A 25,351-nucleotide genomic window follows, 5' to 3' on the forward strand; every position below is an offset into this window, starting at 1 on the left:
GACTTTTTAGATACAACACCAACAGCAAAGCCCATGAAAGAAAGAATTAATAAGCAGGACTTGATTAAAATTAAGAACTCTTGTTCTGTAAAAGAGAATGACAAGTCACAAAAAGGAAGAAAATATTTTCAAAAGACATATCTGATAAAAGACTGTTATTCAAAATATATTACAAAGAATTCCTAAAACTCAACAATGAGAAAACAAACAACCTCACTAAAAATGGGCAAAAGAGCTGAATAGACACCTCACCAAAGGTATACAGATTACAAATAGGCATATGAGAAGATGCTCCAATATTATACATCTTTAGGGTATTGCAACAATGAGATTTCACTACACACCTATCACGATGGCCAAACTCCAGAACACTGACAACACCAAATGCAGGCGAGGATGTGGAGCAGCAGGAACTCTCGTTCATTGCTGGTGGGAAGGCAAAATGGTGCAACCACTTTGGAAGACAGTTTGGCAGTGTGTTACAAAACTAAACATATTCCCACCATATGATTCAGCAATCACATTCCTTGGTATTTACTCAAAGTTGAAAATTTATGTTCATACAAAAGCCTGCACCCGGATGCTTATAGCAACTTTATTCCCGATTGCCCAAACTTGAAAACAATCAAGATGTCCTTCAGTAGGTGAATGGATAAACTGTGATACATCCAGACGATGAAATATTACTCAGTGCTAAAATGAGATATCAGAGCCAGGTGCAGTGGCTCACACTATAATCCCCATGACAGGAGGCAGGGGGATCACTTGAGCCCAGGAGACCACTACACTCCAGCCTGGGAGACACAGCAAGACACCATCTCTAAAGGAAAAAAAGAAAGAAAGAAAGAAATGATCTATCAAGCTACCAAAAGACATGGAAGAACTTTAAATGCATATTACTAAGTGAAAAAAGCTAATCTGAATGGGCTGTATCTTATATGATTCCATTATATGACATACTGGAAAAGGCAAAACTATGGAGACAGAAACAATGCCAGTCATTTCCAGGGGTTAAGGGAGAGGGAGGGAAGAGGAGGCAGAGCACAGAGGGTATTTGGGCAGCGATGCTGCTCTGTCTGACACCGCAATGGTGGATGCGCGTCACTGCACACGTGTCAAAACCCGCAGAATGCACACCGCCAAGAGTGCCCTGGCATAACCTGTGGACTTCAGGTGACAATGATGTGTCAGTGTAGGGTCATCCATTGGTCCTAACGTGCCACTCTGGTGGGGGTATTGATAGTGGGGGACACTGCGGGGGGGGGGGGGTATGAGAACTCTCTGTGGTTTCTACATAGTTTTTCTGTAAACCTAAAACTTGTCTAAAAAATAAAGTCTATTTTTTTAAAGATGAAAATTTATAAATAAATAAAGCAATTACCAAGGGAGTAGATAAAATGGAAGTGGTCATTTTGTCCTAAGTAGTCGAGTCAATGTTGATTTTCTAGCTTCTCTACTTTCCTAAATGTTATATTAACTATTTTTAAACCATATGAAAGCAAACACCCTGCGGAAGAGACAGAGCAAAATAAGCCCCTTTTCTTTCATGTCAGCTCAAATGAGCCGAGCTGAGCATGCTGGGAGGTCAGGTTCGGTTTGGGATAGAGCAGTGCTAGTGCGACATGCCAGAGGTCACATTTGTTCTTTTGTTTCCCCTTCTGGGTCCGGAAAAGCTCGCATCAAACCCCTGGGACGCTCTGATGTTCGCTTTCATTGGAGGGGGTCGCCCTGAAGTGACACGCAGAGGGCTGCCGCAGGGGGCACGTCGTTCCTGGGGAAAGATGTGGTAGGACGGTCCTGCTCCCCTTAAAAACGTAAAGAAAATCATAGAGTCACTGAAAGGGCCTCATTTTGCTGGGTGGGTGAAGGAAAACCAGTGTCAGCTTCTGAGAAAAGGACACCTTTTTATTTCAAGGGCTTAAAGAAAAAACGTCTTGGCCCAGATGGAAGACCCGGGAAGCGAAAGACAAAGTTTGAGTCTCCGAGGTGAGCGCCTGAGCTGAGCTTGGCCTGATGCTCCCGGCCAGCATCTGAGAGCCCAGAGCAGTGGCTGGAATAGGCAACTCGGACCTATCACTTGGTTCCGGTTATGACTCCCACGATGTCACTAGCTGGCCGCCAGCGTACTCCCCACCAGGCTACTCTTGGGTCGAAACATCCCAACACCCCCCTTCTCCGCGCAGGTCTGAGGCCTGGCCCGCCCGGCGCCCCGACGTGACTGGGCCTGGCTATCTGCTGCTGCTACGGGGAAACAGCCTCCCTAAGCGGCCGGGAACGCTGGGAAGCCCCGCAGAACAGTCTCGCAGACACATTTTCTGGAGAAACTGACTCTCTAAAATAATTTTTAATCCAATTTATTAAGAGGGAATGCAGGTACCATTTTTAAATCATCATTATTGAGATGTAGTGTATAGACAATTATAATATTAATGGTACATGTTTAATTTTGTATTTTTTGCTTTGTGCTCTTATTTCAATGATCCTGGGTGTGACTTGTAGTGTGGGTAGTGCTGCGTGGTCTCAGTAGCCACACTTGTTTTTGTGTTTACTTTTGGAAAGCTCCATTGCACCTACTGAATTGCCTCTCATCTCCCCATCAATTACAACCAATTTTGGAAACTAGCGACAGGGACTAGATTGGAATTCAGAAACAGTACCAGCTTTAAACCGAGTGACTATAGCACTCACGTTGCAGAAGCCCTGCCCTGGAACCCACTGTGGGGAGGCGGGTGGTTCTGTCCTTCCTGGCAGGACGGGCAGTTGGCCGGGTGGGAGGCCTGAGCGTAACACTCTGGGAAGAGATGGCGGCGCTCAGTTCCACTCTGGACTGTGGTTACATGTGGGGAGACTCTTAGGGATCTTCATAACTTGGGAAACTTTGTGCAATCCAGGTTTCATCACGGCCATAGTAAAATGAATCTCTAGACTGGGACTAAGACTATAATGATCATTTGACTCTCATCGTAAAAGATAGATCCTAAATTCTTATTCATTCACTCATTTATTCAACAGAACATTAAGATTCCACTGTGTGTCAGGGACCTTTCTGGGAGGTGAGGCCACAACAGTACACAGAGACAGGCAGGATTTATACCATCGGGGCACTTATAGTCTGACGGGAGACAGAGATTAAACAAATACATAAATGAATATATAATTGCAAACCATGTTACGTGCTTTAAAGACAAGATAAACAGAAGATAAAAGAAGGACTTGACCTGGTTTAGAGAGTCTGTGCTGCTTTCCCACAGTGAAAGTTTGAACTGACATATAAAGCAGGGAAGGGAAGGAGCGACACAGTATTTCCGGCAGAGGGCACAGCAGGCACAAGGGCCCAGCGATGGAAAGTGGGCACGATGCTCTCAAGGACCTGAGAGAAGGCAAGCGTGGGTGGAGTGCAGAGCAGAAAGGGGGAGAGTGGTGGAACTGGGAGCCAGAGAGAGGGCCAAGCTGGACTCTGCTGGCCATGTTGAGGGTTTTGGTCTCCTAAGAACAGCTGGAAGCCCCCTCAGGGGTTTTTTTTTGTTTGTTTTTTTTTCTGAGACAGAGTCTCACTCTGTTGCCCGGACTAGAGTGAGTGCCGTGGCGTCAGCCTAGCTCACAGCAACCTCAAACTCCTGGGCTCAAGCGATCCTCCTGCTCAGTCTCCCTAGTAGCTGGGACTACAGGCATGCGCCACCTCAGGGTTTTAAGCAAGAGAGTAACATAATCACCTGGGCTGCAGTTTAGACAGTAGATTGCAAAAGAAAAAATAAAGTAAGTGTAGGGGCCCAGTTATGTACATCTACATACCAATGCAGGTGAGAGAAAATGGTAGCTTGAACTACAGTGGTGGGATAGAGATAATATACTGTGTAAGGAATACGATGGGATAGAAAGGGTCAAGGACACTTTCTGGGTCTTTGACCTGTATAACTGGATAGATGCTAATGCCACGCACAGGATGCAATAATTGACCTTCATGATCTTTTTTCAAGGAAGGCAGGGCAGAATTGAGAAAATATCATGAGTTTAATTTTGCATATGTTGAATTAATGATGCATTTTTCAGCAACTATGTGTACACATTGAGTAGACAGCTGGCTTACACTTGAGGCTGTGGGAGTGCATGAGCTGGCCCAGAGAGTAAACACAGATCGCAGAAAAGACAGAGGGTCTGTGGAGAAACTAGAGAAATGCAAGAATTTAATGGCCTTGGCAGATGAGGATGAGCCTGCAAAAGAACTCAAGAAAGAAAGGCTGAAGAGGTAGTGAGGAAGAGTATGGTATGGTCAACTCCAAAGAGAGAGGACTCACAACTGAAAGAGTGGGCAGACGTGTGGGGAAGTCACGTAAGATGAAAACTGAGAATCATCCCCTGGCTGCAGAGACAGAAATCGCTTCCATGGAGTGATGGCGTAGAAGCCAGACTGGAGTCCACTGAGCAGTGAGTGAGAAGAAGGAAATGGGAAGTTTGAGAACAGACAACTCTTCCTAGGAAACGTGGCTGGGAAAGGAAAAAGGTCAACAGATGGGGAGGAAGGTGTACTCAAGAGGGCTTGCTCCTTAAAATGAGAAAGTTGATACTAAAATATTCACAAGAGACATTTCTGTTTCTGCCCAAGATGGAATAACAGGGGTCAGCTCTACCCTCCTGCCTGAACAACACCAACAATCAGACAAAATGTAGGAAACAGTTCTCCAGACAATGGGCATCAGGGAACGGGGAACAGAGAGCCCTGTGAGATGGGAAAGCAATGAGGTGGCCACTGACTGCTCCAGTTTGCGGCCTTGAGAGAGTGTCCAGCTGTAGTGCAGGAGGAGAATCCAGGCAACACCTGGTGGCCTCCCTAAGTTGAAGAGACAAAACCAAGAGTCCAGGGAGACTGAGGCAGCTGAATCATGCAGAACAGAGTACCAAGAAGGACAAAAGCTGCCCAGAGGTCAACCACAGAAAGCTACAGGATGCCCCCATGAGTACTCAACAGAATATTGATTATTTACGAAAGCATCAGAAGTATGAAATACTTAGGGATAAATCTGACCAAAGATATGAAAGACCTGTACACTGAAAACTACAGGACATTATGGTCCTAAATAAATGGAAAAATATACCTTGCTCATGGGTGGGGTGACTTAAAATTAAGATACAAATTCTACCCGAATTGATCTATAGGTTAAATGTAATTCCAGTCCAAATCTTAGCAGGCCTGTCCATAGAAATTAACAAAGTGATTCTAAAATTTATATGGAAATGCAAAGGAACTAAAATAGTCAAACAAATTTTGCAAAAGAAGAACAAAGCTGGACTTTTTATAACGCTATAGAAATTAAAACAGTGTGGTATTGGTGTGATGATAAAAAACAGATTAATGAAACAGAATAGTGAGTCCAGAGATAGAAAATCTAAACCTATATGAACAACTTATTTTTTACAAAATTGTAAAGTCTCTTCAGTGGATTAAGGATAATCTTTCAACCAATGGTTATGGAACAAGTGGCTATCCATGTGCAAAAAAAGAGGGAAAGAGACTAAAGACAAAGAACTTTGATTCCTTTCTTGTACCTTACCCATAAACTAACTCAAAAATCAATCTAAGACCTAAATGTAAAATCTAAAACTATAAAACTTTTAGAAGAAAACATAAGAGTAAAATCTTTGTGACCTCGGTGAGGCAAATATTTCTTAGATGTGACACAAAAAGAACAATCCATAAAAAATAAAGCTTTTGCTTAGCAAAAGACACTGGAATGAAAAGACGGGGCATAGATTTGGGAAAAATAGCTGCAAAGCATATATCTATAACGGACTTGTATGCAGAATATAAAAAGAACTCAATAATAACAAAATAAACCAATTGAAATGGACAAAAGTTTGAAAAGACATTTCAAAAAGAAGATACACAAATAGCAAATAAGCATATGAAAAGATGCTCAACATAATTAGTCACTAAGGAAATGCGTATTAAAACCACAGGAAACCATCCAAGTGCCCATCAATACATTAGTAGATTAATAAAATGTGGTGTATGTATACCATGGAGTTCTACTGGGCTATAAAAAATGGTGAACTACCCATTGTATTTTCCTGGATGGAGGTGGAGCGATGCTTCTAAGTGAAGTATCCCAAGAATGGAAAAACAAGCCCCACATGTACTCACCATTAAATTGGTACTAACAGATCAACACTAATGTGCACATATGGAAGTAACATTCACAGGGTGTCAGACAGGTGGGAGGGGGAGGAGGGGATGGGTAAATTCACACCTTACAGATGTGGTGTGCATGCTCTGGGGGATGGGCACACTTGTAGCTCTGACTCAGGTGGTGCAAAAAGCAATTTATGTAACCAAAGCAATTTGTATCCACGTAATACTCTGAAATTAAAAAAAAAAAAAAAGAACCACAGTAAGAAACCACTACACACCAATAGGAATAATCACAAGTAAAAAGAGTGACCATCCTAAGTGTTGGTGAGGATGTGGAAGAACTGAAACTCTCACACACGGCCGGTGGGAACGCAACATGGTCCAACCACTTTGGAAAACAGCTTGGCAGTTTCTTAAAAAGTCAAGCATAAGCCTAGCCCATGATCCAGCTATGCCTAGGTATTCACCCATGAGAAAAGAAGGACATTCACACCAAGACTTATACATTAATATTCTTACGGCTTCATTTGTAATGGCATAAAACTAGAAACAACACCAATGTTCATCAACCAGTGAATGGATAAACAAATTTTGGATTTTATACTACTACTCAGCAGTAAAAAAGAGTGAATTATTTATATACACAGCATGGATGAATCTCAAAATGATCACACTGAGTGAAAGAAGCCAGACAGAAACAGAATGCATGCTGTATGATTCATTAATGTAAATTTTTAGAAAACGCAAACTAACATAAAGTGACAGAACAGTTCAGTGGTTGCCTAAGAGGAGGGGGAAGGAGGAAAGAATTTGAAAGGGGATGAGAAGACCTTTTGGGGTGATGGACATATTCACTTTCTTGATTGTGGTAATGGTTTTTCACGTATGTACGCATCAAAACTTGTCAAATTACAGTCACATATCGCTTAATAATGGGGACACATTCTGAGAACTGTATCATCAGGTGATTTAGTGGCTACGTGAACATCCTAGAGTGTACTTACACAAACCTAGACAATACATCCTACTGCACACCTGGGCTATATGTAGGTGTAACCTATTGCTCGTAGGCTACAAACCTGTATAGCATGTTACTGCACTGAATATCACAGGCAACCGTAACACAATGGCATTTGTGTATCTAAACATAACTAAATATAGAAAAGGTACAGTGAATATATGGTATTATAATTTTATGAGGCCATTGTCGTAGATGCATTCCAATGTTGACTAAAACATTGTTATGCGGTGCATGACTATACAAACTTTAAATATATGGGTTTATTGTATGTTAACTTTACCTCAATAAAGCTATTTAAAAATAATATTAATATTTATAAGATACATACAGATATTGAAGGGGAGGGGATGAAAAGGTATCATCTATATGGTAAATTTCCAAAAGTTGGGAGTGGGGCATGCAAAACACAGGTCAAAGAAGTAGTTTGCATAGGGGTAAGGACACCTCTTCAGCAACAGGAGGGAAAAAGAGAGTGGGGTCAGATGGATGGGGGGTTGTAGGTTTGGTAGCAAGGAATTGAAAGAGTTCCCATCTAATGGCTTCTTCTTTTTTTTTTTAATGGAAAGTTGAAGGCAAAATCATCTGCTGAGGATGAGGTGGAGAATGTTTGAAATAGTCATTGCAGATGGAATGTGATGTGTTTAGAGAGAGGAAGAATGGTTTCCAGGAAGTGTTGAGGGCAAGCCAAGGCTGCTCAGCACGAGCGGGTGGCGGTGCCCCTCTGCCCTCCCGTGCAGTCTGCTCCAGCAGCAGCCACACGCCCTGGTGCAGACACCGAGGAAGCAGGTAGTTCAGTTCTCACCGCATTGGAGATTTCACTACACAGTGATGGCAAAAAGATACATGGAAAGGAAGTTCAAGGTATCAACAGAGCATGAAATCTAGGGTGAATAAGGAGTGAAATGAAGAAAGGAGAAAGCTAATATTTTGGGAGAAAATAAATCTGTGGAACAGAGGTTCTGATGGCATTTCAGAATAGTTGTAGGGCAAATAGTTGAATTAAGAATAGCAAGAATTGAAAGTTGTGATCAGGGAATAGGATGTATAAAATAATAATTTTCAAGCTGGATAAGTTTTGGATGTCGACAAGATTCCCGGTGTGGCTGTTGAAGTAGGACACTGAGGGTGACCTGCCATGTGGGGTGAAGTTAAGAAAGACCATAAAGATGTGTTTTTGAAAAGATTGTTTGGATTTTGCTGATTGTATCCCTGGAGCATCATTTAACATGTTCTCTGTCCCTTGATGTCCTTTATTTTGATCTAGAAGTTTGATCCGGCTCAGGTTTGATATTTTTTTCTTTTGCGAGACCCATTCCTAGGCAGTGGTGTGTACTTTTATTGGGACGTACATAATGCCTGGCTGTCTCTCTGTGATGCTAGCGTACACTAATGGTCATTGCCCAGACTCATTAATTCCATGAGGTTTCAAATGGTAACATTCTAAATCAATCATTTCTTATTCATTTATTATCTTCTATAAAGAGAAACTTCCCCTCAGCAATGATTTAGTTACCTGGAGGCACAGTTCATATAGAATAAATGCCTGATGCTCTCCCTTTGTCAACCTAAATTAACGGCAGAGACAGAGGCTCTCCAAAAAAAAGAGTTTATTCAGGAGTGACAGGGATTGCAACCTGGGATACACAAGCCATGATGGATCATGGGCATAACTAGGGAGGCTGGGAGAGAGGAGATTTTTAAAGGCAAAGTGAAGGTTACATAAGTTGTTTGGAAACAATTACCCTTGGCTACAAGGATTAATAAGAAGGGTAGCATCACTGCAGGGTTGAACAGGCAGTTGCTGGGCAGGTATTTTATTGAGGTGGCCTAGCGAGGCTGCAGTTCAGCAGAGTCTACTGCAACAGTCCCTGTTATCAGGCAATCGTGATAAAGCACCTACCCACCCACCCTCTGCCCCCTTCGTGGCCTCCCAGCTCCATTTTGTCAGGGTTTGACATAAGCAACTCTATTTTGATTCTGACACACCTTTATTGCACACTTTTATTTACTAGTTTTAAAAATCATAAGTTAGTTTCCCAGCATCCTTCCAAAGGTAAGGAATTAGTTTTATTTTTTAAATTCTGAACACACAGATTTTTGCATATTTGATGTGCTTCAACCCATTGCAACTGTTATTCTTACTGACACTCTTACTGCTCCACCTTTGGTTGATGGACGCCTCTTTAAGTTGGCTCCTGTGTGCCCTACATCCTTTTGACATGACCTAGTAGTGTTTGATAGCTCTGCTGAATCCGGCACGAGACATTCCAAGAGAAACTTATATAAGCCTGACCCCAGATCCGGAATGAGCCATTTCTTTAAGGAGTCCTTGTTTCTTTTAGCGTGAAATAGAATTTAGAAACCATCGTCTAAATGCCAGGAGTTTTCATCGCCATTGGGTGAACCATTGTTTCTCGGTTTTAAAAAGGCAAAGCTAGAAAACATTTTTTTGGAGATAAAATACATCGTGGATTTATATTGATGTCAATGACTTTAACCTTATTGGAAATAATATGATCTATTTACAAATGAAGTACAAGGTGGAGAAAAGAGATAGAAGAGAAACCCACAGATACAAAGAGACTTAAGTGAAATAGCAGCTTGCAAACTCAGACTAAGCCCTTGGCCCAGGCCACAGGCAGTCACACGTCACTAACCCATCTTTTGAAATTGAGATGGCGACGTCTTAAAGTCCAGAATGGCAAGAGAAGAAATCAAAAATCAAAATGTCCTTACCAAATCTGCTAAGTTTCACTCCTTAATTTTTTTATTTTTACCTTTTTAAATTTTTTATTTGTTTTTTATTGACACATAACATATTTATGGGGTATATGTAATAGTTTTTACAGGCACAGGATGTGTAAAGATCAAGCTAGGGTATTTAGGATATCTATCATCTTGTGTATTTATCACTTCTGTGTGTTGGGAACATTTTAAGTGCTCTTTTCTAGCTATTTTGAAATATAAAATACATCGTTGTTAACTATAATCATCCTACTCTGCTATCGCACATTAGAACTTATTCCTTGTATCTAACTGTGTGTTTGCACCCATTCACCAAAGCCTCTCATCCCCTCCCCCCACGCACACCCTTCCCCCTCTGGTAACTGTCCTTCTATTCTCTATCTCCGTGAGATCAGTTCTTTCAGTTCCCACACATGAGTGCGAATATATGATGTTTGTCTTTCTGTGCCTGGTTTATTTCACTTGACATAATGACCTCAAGTTCCATCCATGTTGCTGCAAATGACAAGCTTTCATTCTTTTTGTGGCTGAATAGTATTCCATTGTGCATATAACCAGCTTTTCATCTGCTGATGGACACTGAAGTTGATTCGATATCTTTGCTATTGTGAATAGTGCAGGTATTCCTTTGATATGATGATTTCCTTTCCTTTGGATAAATGCCCAGTAGTGGGATTTCTGGATTGTATAGTAGTTCTATTTTTAGTTTTGGGGAAAATCTCTATACTGTTTTCTATAGTGACTGTACTAATTTACATTCCTACCAACAGTGTGTGAGTTCCATTTTCTCTGCATTCTTACTAGCATCTGTTATTTTTTTGGTTTTTTGATAATAGCCATTCTAACTGGGATAAAATAATATCTCATTGTGGTTTTGGTTTGTATTTCCCTGCTGATTAATGATGTTGAGCATTTTTTCTTGTACATGTTGGCCATTTGTACGTCTTCTTTTGAGACATGTCTATTCAGGCCCTTTGCCACTTTTTAGTGGAATGATTTGGTTTTTGCTGCTATTGTGTGAATAGTTTGTGAATATTTTCTCCCATTCAACATGTTATCTCTTCACTCTTTTGATTGTTCTTTTGCTGTGTGGAAGCTTTTTAGTTTAATATAGTCCCATTTGTCTATGTTTTATTTTGTTGCTTGTGATTTTGAGATCTTAGCCATAAAATCTTTGCCTAGACCAATGTCTTAGAATGTTCCTCCTACATTTTCTTCTAGTGATTTTATACTTTCAAGTCTTAGATTTAAGTCCTTACTCCATTCTGAGTGGATTTTTATACAGGGTGAGAGATAGGGGTCCAGTTTCATGCCTCTGCATATGGATATCCAGTTTTCCTAGCACCATTTACTGAATAGGGTGTCCTTTTCCCAATACATGTTTTTGGTGCCTTTGTCAACAATCAGTTGGCTATAAATATGTGGATTTATTTCTGGGTTCTCTATTCTGTTCCATTGGTCTATGTGTCTGTTTTTATACCAGTGCCATGCTGTTCTGGTTACTATAGACTTGTAATATATTTTGAAGTCAGGTAGTGTGATGCCTCCAGTTTTGTTCTTTTTGCTCAGGATTGCTTTTTGAAAAGATAAACAACATTGATAAACTGTTAGCTAGACTAACCAAGAAAAAAGAGAGAGAATCCAAATTTGAAAAAATTAGACATGAAAAAGGAGACATTATAACTGATACCTCAGAAATACAAAAGATCATCAGAGATTATTATAAACAGCTAACAGACTGGAAAAGCTGGAGAAAATGGATAAATTCCTGGAAATATACAACCTAGCAAGATCGAACCAGGAAGAAATAGAAAGCCTGAATAGACCAATAACAAGTAACAAGATTGAATCAATAATAAAAAGTGCTTCCCCCCCGCCAAGAAAGCCTAGGTGAATTCTACCAAATATATAAAAAAGAACTAACACTAATTCTCCTAAAACTATTCCAAAAAATTGAAGAGGAGGGAATTCTTCCTAACTCATTCTATGAGGCCAGCATTACCCTGACACCAAAACCAGACAAGGACACAACAAAAAAAAAGAAAACTGCAGGCCAATATCCCCCAATGAACATAGATGCAAAAATTCTCAACAAAATACTATTATAGAAACTGAATTCAACAGCACATCAAAAAGATAACTCACCATGATCGAGTGGGATTTATCTCAGGGATGCAAGGATGGTTCAACATATGCAAATCAATAAATATGATACATCACATCAACAGAATGAAAGGAAAAAAACCACATGATCATCTCAATAGAAACAGAAAAAGTGTTTGATAAAATTCAGCATCCTATCATGATAAAAATTCTCAACAAAGTAGGCATAGAGGGAACAAACCTCAATATAATAAAGGCCATATATGACAACCCACAGCTAACATCATAATGAACAGGGAAAAGCTGAAAACCTTTCCTCTAAGAACTGGAATGAGACGAGGATGACCACTTTCATCACTCCCATTCAACATAGTACTAGAAGTCCTAGCCAGAGCAATCAGGCAAGAGAAAAAAATAAAAGGAGTCCATATTGGAAAAGAATAAATCAAATTGTCCCTCTGCAGATGACATGATTTTATATTTATAAAAACCTGAAGACTCCACCAAAGAACTGTTAGACCTCATTTTTAAAAATGCAGTAAAGTTGCAAGATACAAAATCAACATACAAAAATCAGTAGAATTTCTTTTTTTCTTTTCTTTCTTTTTTTTTTTTAAGAGACAGGGTCTAGCTTTGTGGCCCAGGCTGGAGTGCAGTGGCCAGTCAAAACTTACTGCAGTCTTCAACTCCTAGGATCAAGCAGGCCTCCTGCCTCAGCCTCCTGAGTAGCCGAAAGTAGCATTTTTATACAACAGTAATGAACTAGTTGAAAAAGAAATCAAGAAGGCAATCACATTTATAATAACTACAAAAAAAATAAAATACCTAGGAATAAATTTAGCCAAAGATGTGAAAGACCTCTACAAGAAAAACTACAAAACACTAATGAAAGAAATTGAAAAGGACACAAACAATGGAAAGGCATCCCATGCTCATAGATAGGAAGAATTAATATTGTTAAAATGACCATTCTGCCCAAAGCAATCTACAGATGCAATGCAATCTCTATCAAAAATACCAGTGACATCTTTCAAGGAAATAAAAATATAATCCTAAAATTCATATGGAATCAAAAAAGAACTCAAATAGTCAAAGCAATCCTGAGCAAAAAGAACAAAGATGGAGACATCACACTCACCAGTTTTATTGACACAAATATGATTCAGAAAATATTGAGAATCCCAAATATGACTTGTTGAAGAACATCTGAGGGATTTAACTGGATGTGTGGATGCCAATGCTAAATCTGGAGAATGAAATTTTTTATATGAGACTGAAGAAAGATGCACATTTATTAAATATAGCCCAGGAAATATGGACACTTAAAAACTCTACCTTAGGAATTGAAAGAAAAGGTTTTTGCTTGATCTAGAGTAAAAGAATAGGATGTGGAATGGAGACCCCATTTTAATTTTGGCTCGTGAAATCTATAACACTATAAAATTATTAGATAATATGAAATGTTTCCATGTTTCAGCAGCACTAATTTAGTGCTGATGTACTCTACAGTTTTCCATTACTAAGCCCACACTGTTCTCCTGGGGCCTAAATTGTCTTCTCCAGGGTTTTGCACTTGACTTGCTGTAAGTAATTGACATATGCCAGGGCAATGATGGATTGGAAACTGCTCAAAGTCCAAAGATTATCATTAAATCTTGCTTATATGCTAAAAGGGTCAAAGGATGGACATTTCTTTTCATACATTCCCATTCACCAAAAGAGAGTTGGAGTCTTTTAGTTTTATGGAAATATGACCCAAAATAACATTATATTAGTGTTTTGTATTTATGTAAAATACACCTTGCGTAGGTAAAATTATAAAGGAATTATTTAATCTTGAAAAAGTCAAAAATAAAGTAAGTAGAACATTGGAAATTCACCTGTATAGATCACAATATTCTGATAGACTATATTTGTAAATACTTTTTTTTCACCCTTATGAGTAAAGTCGGCTGCTTTTGGAGCACTCTATAGAAGGTGGTGTTTTAAATAGTTAGATCCTGATGGTAAGTCTAAAACTGGCTTGATTCTGGAAAGTAAGTTTTGTACAGCTGGTTTTGTGTGTGGAAGCCTTTAGAAATATGCACTCATTTAAGTCTCTGATTTGCATGACCACACACTGGTGTCCCAGGGTCCAGATGGGCACAGTAGCTCTGACAACAAAAGCACATGTTGTTATCCTGAGAAAGCAATACAGGCTCCAGCGCATCCCAGGCTTTCATATGGGTGAATGAACACTCCCTTCTAGCCTCATATTTGTATGTGGAACATCTGTTTGGTTTTGTTTTTCTTTTTAGTGTTTTTTGTTTTCTTTTTCTTTGTTTTTTTTTTTTTTTACAGACAGGGCCTCGGTCTGTCACCCAGGCCGGAGTGCAGTGGCTACTCATAGATGCAATCATAGCTCACTGCAGCCTTGAACTTCTGGGGTCAAGTTAATCCCCTCACCTTGGCCTCCCAAAGTACTGGGATTGCAGGCTTGAGCCACCGCACCCAGCCAGAACAACTGTTTTGATTGTACATTGTATTGTGTAATTATGCTTTGTTCCTAGTAACTTTTTCATATTATGGACTTCGTTTGCGTTGAACACAAACTGAAAGCAAACTGCAAATATTAATGAAAATAAATAAATGGCTGAAAGAGAAATCGAAAAGTAGAGGCAGGGGAGGAGCAGGGAAAGGAAGACTAGCTCAGGGGCCTTTGTGGGACAGAAGCAAGGTGATCTGGGACCAGAGCCAGGCACTAGGGCTGCTGAGACCTCAGAGTCATTCCATGAACAGCTCAGAGAGAACAGCTAAAACAGAGCACTCAGCATTCCAGCAGGGTCTACCAGGTCCCACAGCTTCTATTTGGGCCTCTTCCACTCTGGTGTGGAAAACCATGTCCCCTAATACGGTGTGCCACTCCACGGTGAGGACGCTGTCCTGTTACTGTGCTGCAGATGGAACCCCTGCCTCCAAGTGCCTCCAGATGCCGCTAGCAGCCCCTTCTAAGGTAACTGCGAATGACAACGTACTCCAAGAGCCCGAACGTTCCCAAGCCTCTGGATACGCCACAGAAGAGGTGGGCGGGGACCTGGACTCGTTGCTAATACTGGTGGTGGGTGGAGGGCCTGTTCATTCACACTCGAGGGGCTGACTGCACCCCAGACTGTGAGGGCAGGTCCTGAGAGATGCCCCGTCACAGCTGTGTGGGAGCAGGCTAAGGGGCGCCCGCCCGGGAGCTGAGGGGTGCAGGTTGGCCGCCGCAGGGCTTTGCTCTGAGATCGGGCTCGGCCAGCTCAGCCTCCCTAGAAACAAGCACAGGCCCGGGTCGGGGATACGCTGGGCCTCCCAGCTGTGGTAAGCAGCGGGGCACGTCACCTAACCACGTTAATTCTCACGTCCTGACCTCTGAAACGGAGACTACATGTGCCGTGCACGTTCCAGCGCCAGTGCAGCCCGCGTGCATTCAGAAGATGCTGGACCAAGGCCTTGCCACCGCGGCAAAGCCATCTGCGTGTTTAAGGAGCCAGGTGCTTGGGCAGAGACGCCACCTGAAGCAGGGCAGCCCTGGCGGAACGCGAGCGTTCGGATCAGGGAAGTTTAGGACCCCAAAGGGGCAAGGGCTGGGACTGACGTGCCCTGGGGTTCTTGGCAACCATCCCGAGCAGGTGCACAGCCGCCACCGAGCCTGCCCCACGCGGCATGCAACCGGCACCGAGACAAAGGATGAACTCTAGACCCCGGCGCCCCGCGGCAGAGATGACACACGTCTCGACGAGCAGGGTGAGCGCAGGGCAACTCTGAGGGCCCTTGTTACATTCTTGAGCTGCAGGAGAGGCCACTGCTTGGGTTTCGGTTGTTCTTGGCCTCCCGGCTGACCTGGGGCGCTATTTCCTCCTCCTCCCCCTCCCTGTGCCTCCCCCACCTTCTTTTTAAAAAATGTTTAAAGACTTTTGTCAGTGAATGATCTTATTCATAAAGCAGTCACGATGACAGTTCACAGAGCTAAATGGGCACTTAACTGTGTGTCTAATAAATCCACAACGAAAATAAACAGAAGGGAAGCGGGTTTGGGAAGGAAGGTCGGCCGGCAGTCATGAAAGGGGCCTGTCGCGGTGATTTACACAGCTCCCCTCGGCCAGGCAGACGCAAGGGGCTGACGGCGCAGAGCAGCAGGTACAGGCCAAGGCCGAGCGAACCTGGACGGGCCCGTACGCTGGGCGGCAAGGACGCAGCAAGACGACTCCCTCCACTGCCCACTGGGAGGCGAGGGCAGAGTGCAGGGAGGCCACAGCAGGCTGCTGCTCCCCACTTTCCATCAGGATCCACACCCAGATTACAGATGGTATTACCAGGATCTTTCTGCCCGCCCCACACCACCCTCCACCCAGGATTTGGTTGACAATCTGGGATTAGAGGCACATTCAGGTGAATTTAACAAACACCTGTTGTTCTAGTGTTAATCACCCTTCCAGAGGCACAAGGGGCCTACCGAAGACATGAGCCCTCTCCTCGTGGGCTTAGCCTGCCTGGCGAGGACATGCCTAGGGATGTATCTTCCATGAATCACCTTCCTTGCCAAGAAAGAACACCATCTCCCTCGGTAAAGGAAGGTGTAAACATCACAAAAACCTGGCTGGAATTCCTGGCCCCACCCTCAAACTCACAACATTATAAATTTCTTTATAACAAGATTTAGCTTATTTGAGGCAGGAATATGTTACTTTGTCCCCTCTTTCTTCTCCCCCATAGTACTAGCGCAGGGCTCGGTACAAAACAGATGTTGAGGAAATACCTGTTGGCTTGAATTGTAGCTAATGGCGTAGGAAGCCCCAAGCACTCTGCCTTCTGGGGCACGCTGCCCTGGCTTCTGACCCTGGCTGCCTCGGACCCTCTCCCAAGTCGCCACCGTCTCTCCCAGTTTCCTCCTCTGCAAAATGGAAAGGACGTCTCTGGCTCCTGCCCATCCCAAGTTCTAGACTGAGTCCCCAGGTGCAGCTCCAACCTTGCTGCGTTACTCTCCCAGTCATTCCGTAACACGCGAGGGCCAACCCATCTCCCTTCAGTCACCCCCTAAGATCACAGGTCAAACCAGCCTCACAACCCGCCACCAGTGCCCAAATATAATTTTGGACTAGGTAAGACTTTAATTCTTATTTTAGAAATGCCTCCACTGGCATTGTCTTCCTCCCAGGCTGCCTGCTGCGACACTGCCCAGGGTCCCCTTGGGGGGAAATCCTGTGAAAGCATCTTCCCCAGAGCCCTGTCAATACCTTTTCCCAAAGGAAGTAGCAAACTGACCCTTGGCCACCAGGGCCTTCAAGTGTGGACTCCCTGATCACCTCGGTCCCCTTGGCAGGCTCTGGCCCCATAGGATCCCCTGAGTGCTGGGACTATTTCAGCAGACGGCACAGACACTGCTCTGCCTTCCCGCTTGTCTCTGAAGAGTGGTGGCAACCCCAGTCCTGCCGACAACGAGTGCAGCTCTAATACTGGCCAACAACCAGGGGAGCTAATTTATGACTGAGGACCTCAGAGCTTCATGACAGTGAGCTGCACTCACTGTACTGCCGAGAATGCAAACCCCCTGGACCCTCAAGCAAGATGTCAGCAGAAGGAGACGGGGAGACTGGGAGAAGCCAGATCCTCTAATTGCCTGTTTTGGGGCCTTTGGCGACCTCAGCACAGAAAAAGGAACTTGGAACATATAAACCAAAAAACAGCCTCCAGGAATTTACACTTAAATAGAACAAAACTAATCCGTGTCCTCTTTGGAAATATGGCAGGACCACAGTGATAATTACAAAAGGCGCATTAAGAGGACGAGGTGAGGGAGGAGTCAACAGGTTAGACTGGGGAAGAGGTGAGGTTAATTAAGGAACATTTGCAGGGAGAGGCGCCTTCAAATTCTTGTGCTGAGAAGCATAAGAGGAGAGCAAGTGGGAGAAAGGACCTTGTCCCTTGGGCACAGAGCACGCCGGGGCACCACCTATGGGAGCCGGATCCAAGAGGCAAAGGGGGAAGCGCGGTGGGGAGATATTTACACAAGGAGCAGCGGCAGCCACCCAGGGCTTTAGGCAAACAGGCAATTAAGTGCACAGAAATCCTGAGAAACAAGGTTTTGTGCAAGGCACATTTCAGCTCTTTAACCCCAACACTACCTGTCCCCCAAGGGTTCCTTCCAAATATAACAAGGGATAAGATGTAGGTAGCACCTACAGAAAACTTTTAGAGGATGAGGTGATTAGCGACTGACCCTGGCAGGAGAGACACTGGAGAGAGCCTCGGGGCAGTCTTCCAGGCAAACCGCTAAGTCCCTGCCCACTTCCTGCTGAGTGGACACCACCAGACCAGGCTGACAAAACCCTGTTTCTGTTGAGGACAGCCTGTCCTGGCCAGGGTGGTGTGAAGTCCAGAGGGCGTGAGAAGGGCGGCGGGTGAACTCTAAGCACTCTGTGGAGGCTCAGTGTTCTCAGACCCCCTCTTTACGACAGTTCTAGAACTAACCAGTCTCTGAGAGAAACTTAAAACCAGCCCGTGTGAGGCTGGACTCTGACAGATCTGTTCAGACTAGTGTGAGGGCTCGTGAGACCCGCTGGTTACTGTTGGGTCAAGCTGAGGCTGCCGTTGTGTCTCAGCAAAGCTCTGGAGGCCTCGTGCAAGCAAACCAGGAGCACAGCGACCCAGGACAGGGCCTTAGGCAGAAGCAGAAAAGATGCGCATGGAAGCAGAGGCAGGGAACCCCCCAGGCCCCTACAGGGGGACAAAAGCTAAGTGTAGGGAGCTTCTCCACGCAGACCAGGCAGAGAGAAGGCACACTAAAGGGACAGACCCTCTGCAGGGAGTCTGGCCCCTGGGCTCAGCTCTCACCAAGGACCCTGGGAAAGATATTAGCCTCTCTGTGGTTAACGGGCTCCTATAAAACTGGAAGAAACAGCCCATTTCACAACCTGTCAAAGTGCTTGAACTGTACTCTCCAGGCTCCCGGCGGGGGCATTGCTAAAGACAGGAGGGCCAAAGTCCTCGACTGGTCATCTTCTCCAAGTCAGGATTCATGAGGACTTGCCTTGGCTCTCTCCTTTTTCTAGAAAACCTCAAAAAAGCAGCAGGTGGCCGACTCTCCAATAAGCCCCTGAACCCACAGGGCCCAGCAGCCTGGATGCGGAGAAGGGAGAGAACTTAGCTTAGCAAGGCCTGACAGGCAGGTGACCGGGGAGAAAGTCAGGGGGCCCGAGAAAGACCGAGTGAGGGTCGGAAGTCACTGAGGAAGCCCGCTCCCGACCCCGCACGGAACCCACGCCCATCACACGTTTGCGAGAGGACGTGGGAAGTGGGTTTCTGGCTGCCGGCAGTCCGAGGAGCTGAGGAGAAAGGGCAAGGTGAAGTTGCAGGAGGCACAGGGCGTGGCTCTGAGGCAAGGCACAGCCAGCAGGTCCCTACCCAAGTTCAAAAGGCCAGCCCTTTCCTCCAAAAATTAAAAACAGAGCTACCATGTGACCCAGCACCACCACTGGCTGTACGTCCGAAGGAAATGAGAGCGGTGTGTGAGGCGGCCTGTGCACCCCCAGGGTCCCCGCAGCGCTATTCATGGCGGCCAAGCTGGGGGACCGGCCTGGGTCTGCCAGCGGGTGCAGGACGGCGTACGTGCACCATGGAACACCACCCCGCCTTCAAGGAGAAGGAAATGCTGTCATTCGTGACATGAGTGGACATGGAGGACGTTGCGTTAAGTGAAATAAGCCAGGCACAGAAAAACAAATGCCACATGACGTCACCTTTCTGTGGAATCTAAAGAAGTCGAACTCTTACAGAAATAGAAAGTAGAATGTTACCAGGGCTGGGGGGTGGGGAAGTTGGGGAGATGTTGGCCAAAGGACATAAAATTTCAGCTAGACAGAAGAAATGAGTTCAAGACATGTATTATACAACACACTGACCACAGTTAATAAGGTCTATGTGGAAATTGCTAAAAAGTAGATTTTAAGTGTTCTCGGCCGGGCGCGGTGGCTCACGCCTGTAATCCTAGCACTCTGGGAGGCCGAGGCGGGTGGATCGCTCGAGGTCAGGAGTTCGAGACCAGCCTGAGCAAGAGCGAGACCCCGTCTCTACTAAAAATAGAAAGAAATTATCTGACCAACTAAAAATATATATATATAAAAAAAAAATTAGCCGGGCATGGTGGCGCATGCCTGTAGTCCCAGCTACTCGGGAGGCTGAGGCAGTAGGATCGCTTAAGCCCAGGAGTTTAAGGTTGCTGTGAGCGAGGCTGATGCCACAGCACTCACTCTAGCCAGGGCAACAAAGTGACACTCTGTCTCAAAAAAAAAAAAAAAGTGTTCTCATCACAGGTAAAGCACAGTATGTGAGGAAATGCATATGTTAATTAGCTTGATTTGGCCATTCCACAATGTATACGTATTTTAAAACGTTATGTTGTACACCATAAATACCCAAAGTATCAGCCAATTAAAAAAATAATAGATTTTCTTTTTAAAAAAAAAAGGCCCAGCCTGGCCTCTTTTTGAAACACTGGGCAAAGTCATGCAGAATTGAGGCCGGAAGCCAAGCCAAGGGCTTGTAAGTGGAGGGAACCTTGGGCTTGGATCCTCCAAAACACAAGGAAAGATAATCTGAGGTCTTAAATTCACCAACGAAATACCTTCAACTCCTAGGGGCAAGACACAAAACCAAAGGGAACAGGCCAAGGAGTAAGAACTAGAAGGCAGAAACAGCACACGGAACCGAGCACTCGGGAACGCCAGCCCACACGCACACAGTTACCGTGCGGTGACAGTCACTACCAAACACTTCAAAAAATGACGTCATGAGAGCCCAGGGCAAGAGGTGGAAAAGCGCCCTTGGAAACCGGCATCCAGACCACAGGCCTCTTGGGGTGGGGTGTACAGGACAGGACAGTTCCTCAGGAGTGAGACTGAACTGGCACAGGCCCACCTGCGTACTCTGGCCGTTGTGCACACTGTGGCGCATTGTGACACCACCTGGTATGCAGATCATAAAACTACCGCGGGGTGGGCTGGAGGTGGAGGAGACAGCTTTCTGCACGCTCTGTGCAAGAAACCTCGCACAGGCAGCTAGGCGTGGTCTGCACAAACTGGTTCTCAGAGGCCAAATCCTTAACTGCTTTGTCTATTCACGAGAGTTAAGAAAAGACTGCTTTCTCTTGTTGATCTCAGTAGCAAAGGGAATGAAGGCACTGCCTTGGCAAAGTCAAAACTGCATCACTTTCCGACTGCCTGTGTTCATGGAGAGTGGGCAGCCACATGATTGAAAACACACAGATCTTTCCTGTTTAACTTTGAAATGAAATATATGGTTGTTTTAGAGAACTAGTCACAGGTTTTGCTTCCTAGTTGAGGCCACTGTTAAAGTTGGCTGGTAGTCTCCAAGCCCCCGCCTGGGCAGAATTACCTGTGGGGCAGCACAGGGGGGCATGCGGGGAAAGCCGTCATCAGGGTGACCCTGCAAGATCAGGGCTCTGGGCCAGCGCGCATGAGAATCAGACAAAATACACAGGCAGGGTCCCCCCACACACACCTGAAGAGAACCTGAAGCCTACCTCTTTCCTGGTCTTATTAAAAACGGGACATCATTTTTAAATTTAAAATCACCGAGCACATCTAGCCAAGTAGTTCTCACATCTTCTGTTAAAAGTTGCAGAGCCCCATCATCCAAATGGATACTTAATAAAGAAATCCAGGAAGGATAAATAAGAAATCAGTAAAAACGATTACCTACAGGGGGTGGGGGTGAGGCAGGATGGGAAGGTGGGGGCGCAGGGGGTGCTGGGGAAAGCCCCGCCACGCTCCTCCTTCCTCCCCTGGGGCCTCAGCGCCACCTCCACGGCTCCCTGCACTTGGACACGGACGGCCTGGCCCAGCCGCTCCTTTCATAGATGAGGAAACGAAGGCCCAGGGAGCCTGGCTCACTCTCTCCATGGGTGACGTTCAGGAAGGGTTAGGTAAGCTCCCAAGAAGACACAAAGCACCCAATCCTTTTGAAAGATTTATTTTTAATTAAAAAATAAAAGTTATCTTAACATATCTGCATTGCAGCTTCAGGGATGGCAATTCAATGAAGCAAGAAAAACAAGGCTTATCAGTTCTTGGCTCACATGACCATCTTATAATGGGTACAAAGGCACACGTGTCTTCAAACAAACAAACTCGATCCAGGAACATTTCTTAAGAACTCAGAACTCCCTTCCCCCATCTTTTTTTTTTTTTTTTTTTTGCCTGCCCTCCTCCTCCCCTCCCCCCCAAAACAACCCAAAACATTAAATTCTCTTTTAAAACTACAGAAATAAGTGCTGCGTCAGCAAGGAACCTGGGCACACTCCCCACCCACCTCCGCAAGCCCCTGCATTGATGGCTGGCTGCCCAGAGGCCACTGCACACCAGCATGGGGCTTGCGACACAGACCCGCCCCCGCGGCGTCACCCAGCTGGGCAGGCAGCTCCAGGGTGCTGTCTCCCTTAGTCAAGGGCATCCGTGGCTGAAGCAGCCTTTCGGGAAGAGAAGGGCCTAAGTCGCGCAAGTCTTCCCCAAATGCCTGTGATGACAAGGCCATGGGAACCGTGCGGGGGAGGGAGACGGGTGACCTGTTGTTCTCCTCCAGTTTACTGGCTGTTGGAAGTTTTTCTCTCCCTCTACTCCCTGCCTTCTCTCTTTTCCCTTCCTCCCTGTCTCCCTCTTCCCCGAAGAAGAGTTTTACTTCAGCTCAATGGCAGGGGGTTCAGAAGAGGCTTCTGGCAACTCCGGGGGCTGGCCTGGCGGCTCTGCCATCTCCAAGGGGACGTCGCCTGCTTTGGGTTCCTGTGCTTCACAGAGCTTCTCCTGGCCCCGAGGGGGTTCCAGGGGCTCCTGGCTCTGGGCCTGGCTGTTCATCTTCTCTTCAGCTTCAATCTCCTCTGACGTGGGGATGGAGTTCTTCTTGGGACGACCTTTGGGTTTTGTGGGTGCTTCCTGTCCACCTTTAAGAACCTGTATGAGAAGAAATTTATTGAATCCAAGAAATAACTCCTTCCCTCCACCTTCCTGCTCCCCAGTAGAACCCCACACAGCAACTAAACCACTTCTTCCCAGCAGGGAGATCACAGGGTTCATTCACACCTTCATTCTGCAAATGCTCAATGCACTTTGGATCAATATCATACATTTTGGCATTGAATAAAGTGATCATAAACAGATAGAAAATTCAACTTCAACAACAAGGCAAGAAATGAAAATTAGAATGTTAATACCATAACTATCAAGTTGACAAAAAGACAATAACATTTGCAGCAAGCAGGAAAATAAACACTGACATTCTAGTGTGAAAGTGTGATTGGTACCTTTTCAAGATAATCTGAGAATTCAAATCAAATATGTTAAAATGTGCGTACCTTTTTTGACACAGAAATTCCTTCAGCTAAATTCTAAAAAGTCATCTGTTGGAGAAATATCTATTCAAATCCTTTGCCCATTTTTAGATTTGGTTGTAAGATTATTTGGTTGTAATATTATTGAGTTGCAAGAGTTCTTTAAGTATTCTGGATACAAGTCTCTTATCAGATACAAGATTTGCAAATATTTACAGATATAAGATTTGCAAATATTTACTCCCATTCTGTGGGTTGTCTTTGCACTTTCTTAAGGATGTCCTTCACAGCACAAAAGTTTTAAATTTTGATGAAGTCCAATTTGTTTTTTCTTTTGTTGCTTGCACTTTTGGTGTGGTATCTAAGAAGGTTTTACCTGATCCAAGGTCATGAATCTTTACTCTTATATTTTCATCTAAAAGTTTAATAGTTTTAGTTCTTACATTAAGGTCTATGATTTTTTTGAGTTAATTTTTGTGTATGGTATGAGGAAAACAATAAGCTCTTAATAAACACCTCCTTTTAGCTGAAAATCTGCTCAAGTACCGTACTTTCTACCCAAACAGCTAACACACGAATGTGAAGGGGACGTTTAATGAGGTAGAGATGCTGACAGACCACCTCTGGAGAGAAGACAGCCCCGTGTTCCTTTGCACGTAAGTCATTATCTGATCTTGATTTCAGTCCGAGTGCATGCTTTTGAAAGCACCCAAATGTGCCAAGATAGAATTTACATGTTGAAAGCAGCTCCACTCGGCATGAAAGAGGTTATACAAAAGTAAGTTGCCCCATGGAGTAATCAAGTTAGAAAAGGGCAGGTCTAAGGAAGCCACCTAATTGGCAAAAGAAAGTCCAGCCCAGCAATTAGAGAACACCACCCACACAGTTTGGATAGACCCCACCTGGCTGTTTTCCTACAGCAAGAAAAAAAAAATCAAAACAATCAGACCATTTTCTAAATGGAATAAAACATTCCCGCGCAAGCAATAATTAGCAGATAACTACCCTCTTGGCTGCTTTTTGCACTCGACCTCTGGCCCCCTGCCTTCCAGCACGTCTGAGACATGCAATTATCTCAAAACCACCCTACACAAGGGTGTGCACATTCACATGCACCCTGTGGCCCTTGTCCCCAATTATTCCTAGAGCCAATTTAGTCCCCTTGGTCTAGAGAAGCCAGACAACCCACAGCACAAGAGGTCACATGCCTCTCTCTGCCTCTAGGAAGAACATCTAGTGCACCGCCTACTTTTATTAGCCATGCCTGTGGACAGCCCTCTGCCGCCGAGCTCTAAAACTAGGTATTCAAATGTTCTGTTGCTGAGGACGTCAAGATGAGGCCTTTTGCATCCTTCCTGAGGTGCTTAGATGGGAGACAGGGATAGTCAGCGCAGGAAGAAAACTTCTCTCTCCCTCACTTTTCAGACAGGAAACTGAGCTAGCCAAAGGCAGAGCTGGGATTTGAACACAAAACCCTTGACCATTCCAACCGAACACTCTCAGCAGTATTTCATCCGCCACAACGTGAAAGGATGTGTAAAATGTGCCGCCGTTCTGGGTCAGGTATTTATTTGCAATTATCCAAACTCCCAGCAGACTCCAGGCAGCAGACGGATTAATGGGGGTGATTTTTGCTCTGTTTTCTCTATTGGCAGCTTTGTACAACAGTGGGGCCATGTAACTGATGACTGTGTCCATGAAGCTCAGAAACAAGTTTGGATTCTCCGGCGTGAATACCCTGCTAGACACTGCTGCTCACGTCAGCTGGCTCTCTCGGCCTGCAGGTGGGACGTCCCATCAGACCCCAAGCAGGGTCCCAAAGGCTCAGGCACTGACTGGGAGACAGCTGGGGAGGGGGATTGAGAAAGGACAGACGCCCAGGACTGCTATTAACCAAAAAAAAAAAAAAAAAAACTTTAGAGCCCCAGAAGCTTGTACAATTCACTTTTGGCTTATCAATCCTGGCCTCCAAACATTTGGATTCTCTGAAGACATC

At 44.6% G+C, this 25,351-nt stretch overlaps 1 protein-coding gene across 1 annotated transcript in view; it reads right to left on the reverse strand.

Annotated features, from left to right (window-relative positions):
• Positions 1-21,345: 21,345 nt before the first annotated feature.
• BARX2 (BARX homeobox 2) overlaps positions 21,346-25,351 on the reverse strand; it is a 62,068-nt gene continuing 58,062 nt past the window's right edge. Inside the window, exons 4-7 of the mRNA XM_069468628.1 lie at positions 22,710-22,978; positions 22,344-22,500; positions 21,735-21,882; positions 21,346-21,407 (exon numbers count right to left, since the gene is read on the reverse strand). Coding sequence (XP_069324729.1) covers positions 21,346-21,407; positions 21,735-21,882; positions 22,344-22,500; positions 22,710-22,978 — 636 coding nt within the window. The remainder of the gene's footprint in view (positions 21,408-21,734; positions 21,883-22,343; positions 22,501-22,709; positions 22,979-25,351) is intronic.

The sequence above is a fragment of the Eulemur rufifrons genome, chromosome 6 (genome assembly GCF_041146395.1).
Source record: "Eulemur rufifrons isolate Redbay chromosome 6, OSU_ERuf_1, whole genome shotgun sequence".
Classification (NCBI taxonomy): Eukaryota; Metazoa; Chordata; class Mammalia; order Primates; family Lemuridae; genus Eulemur; species Eulemur rufifrons.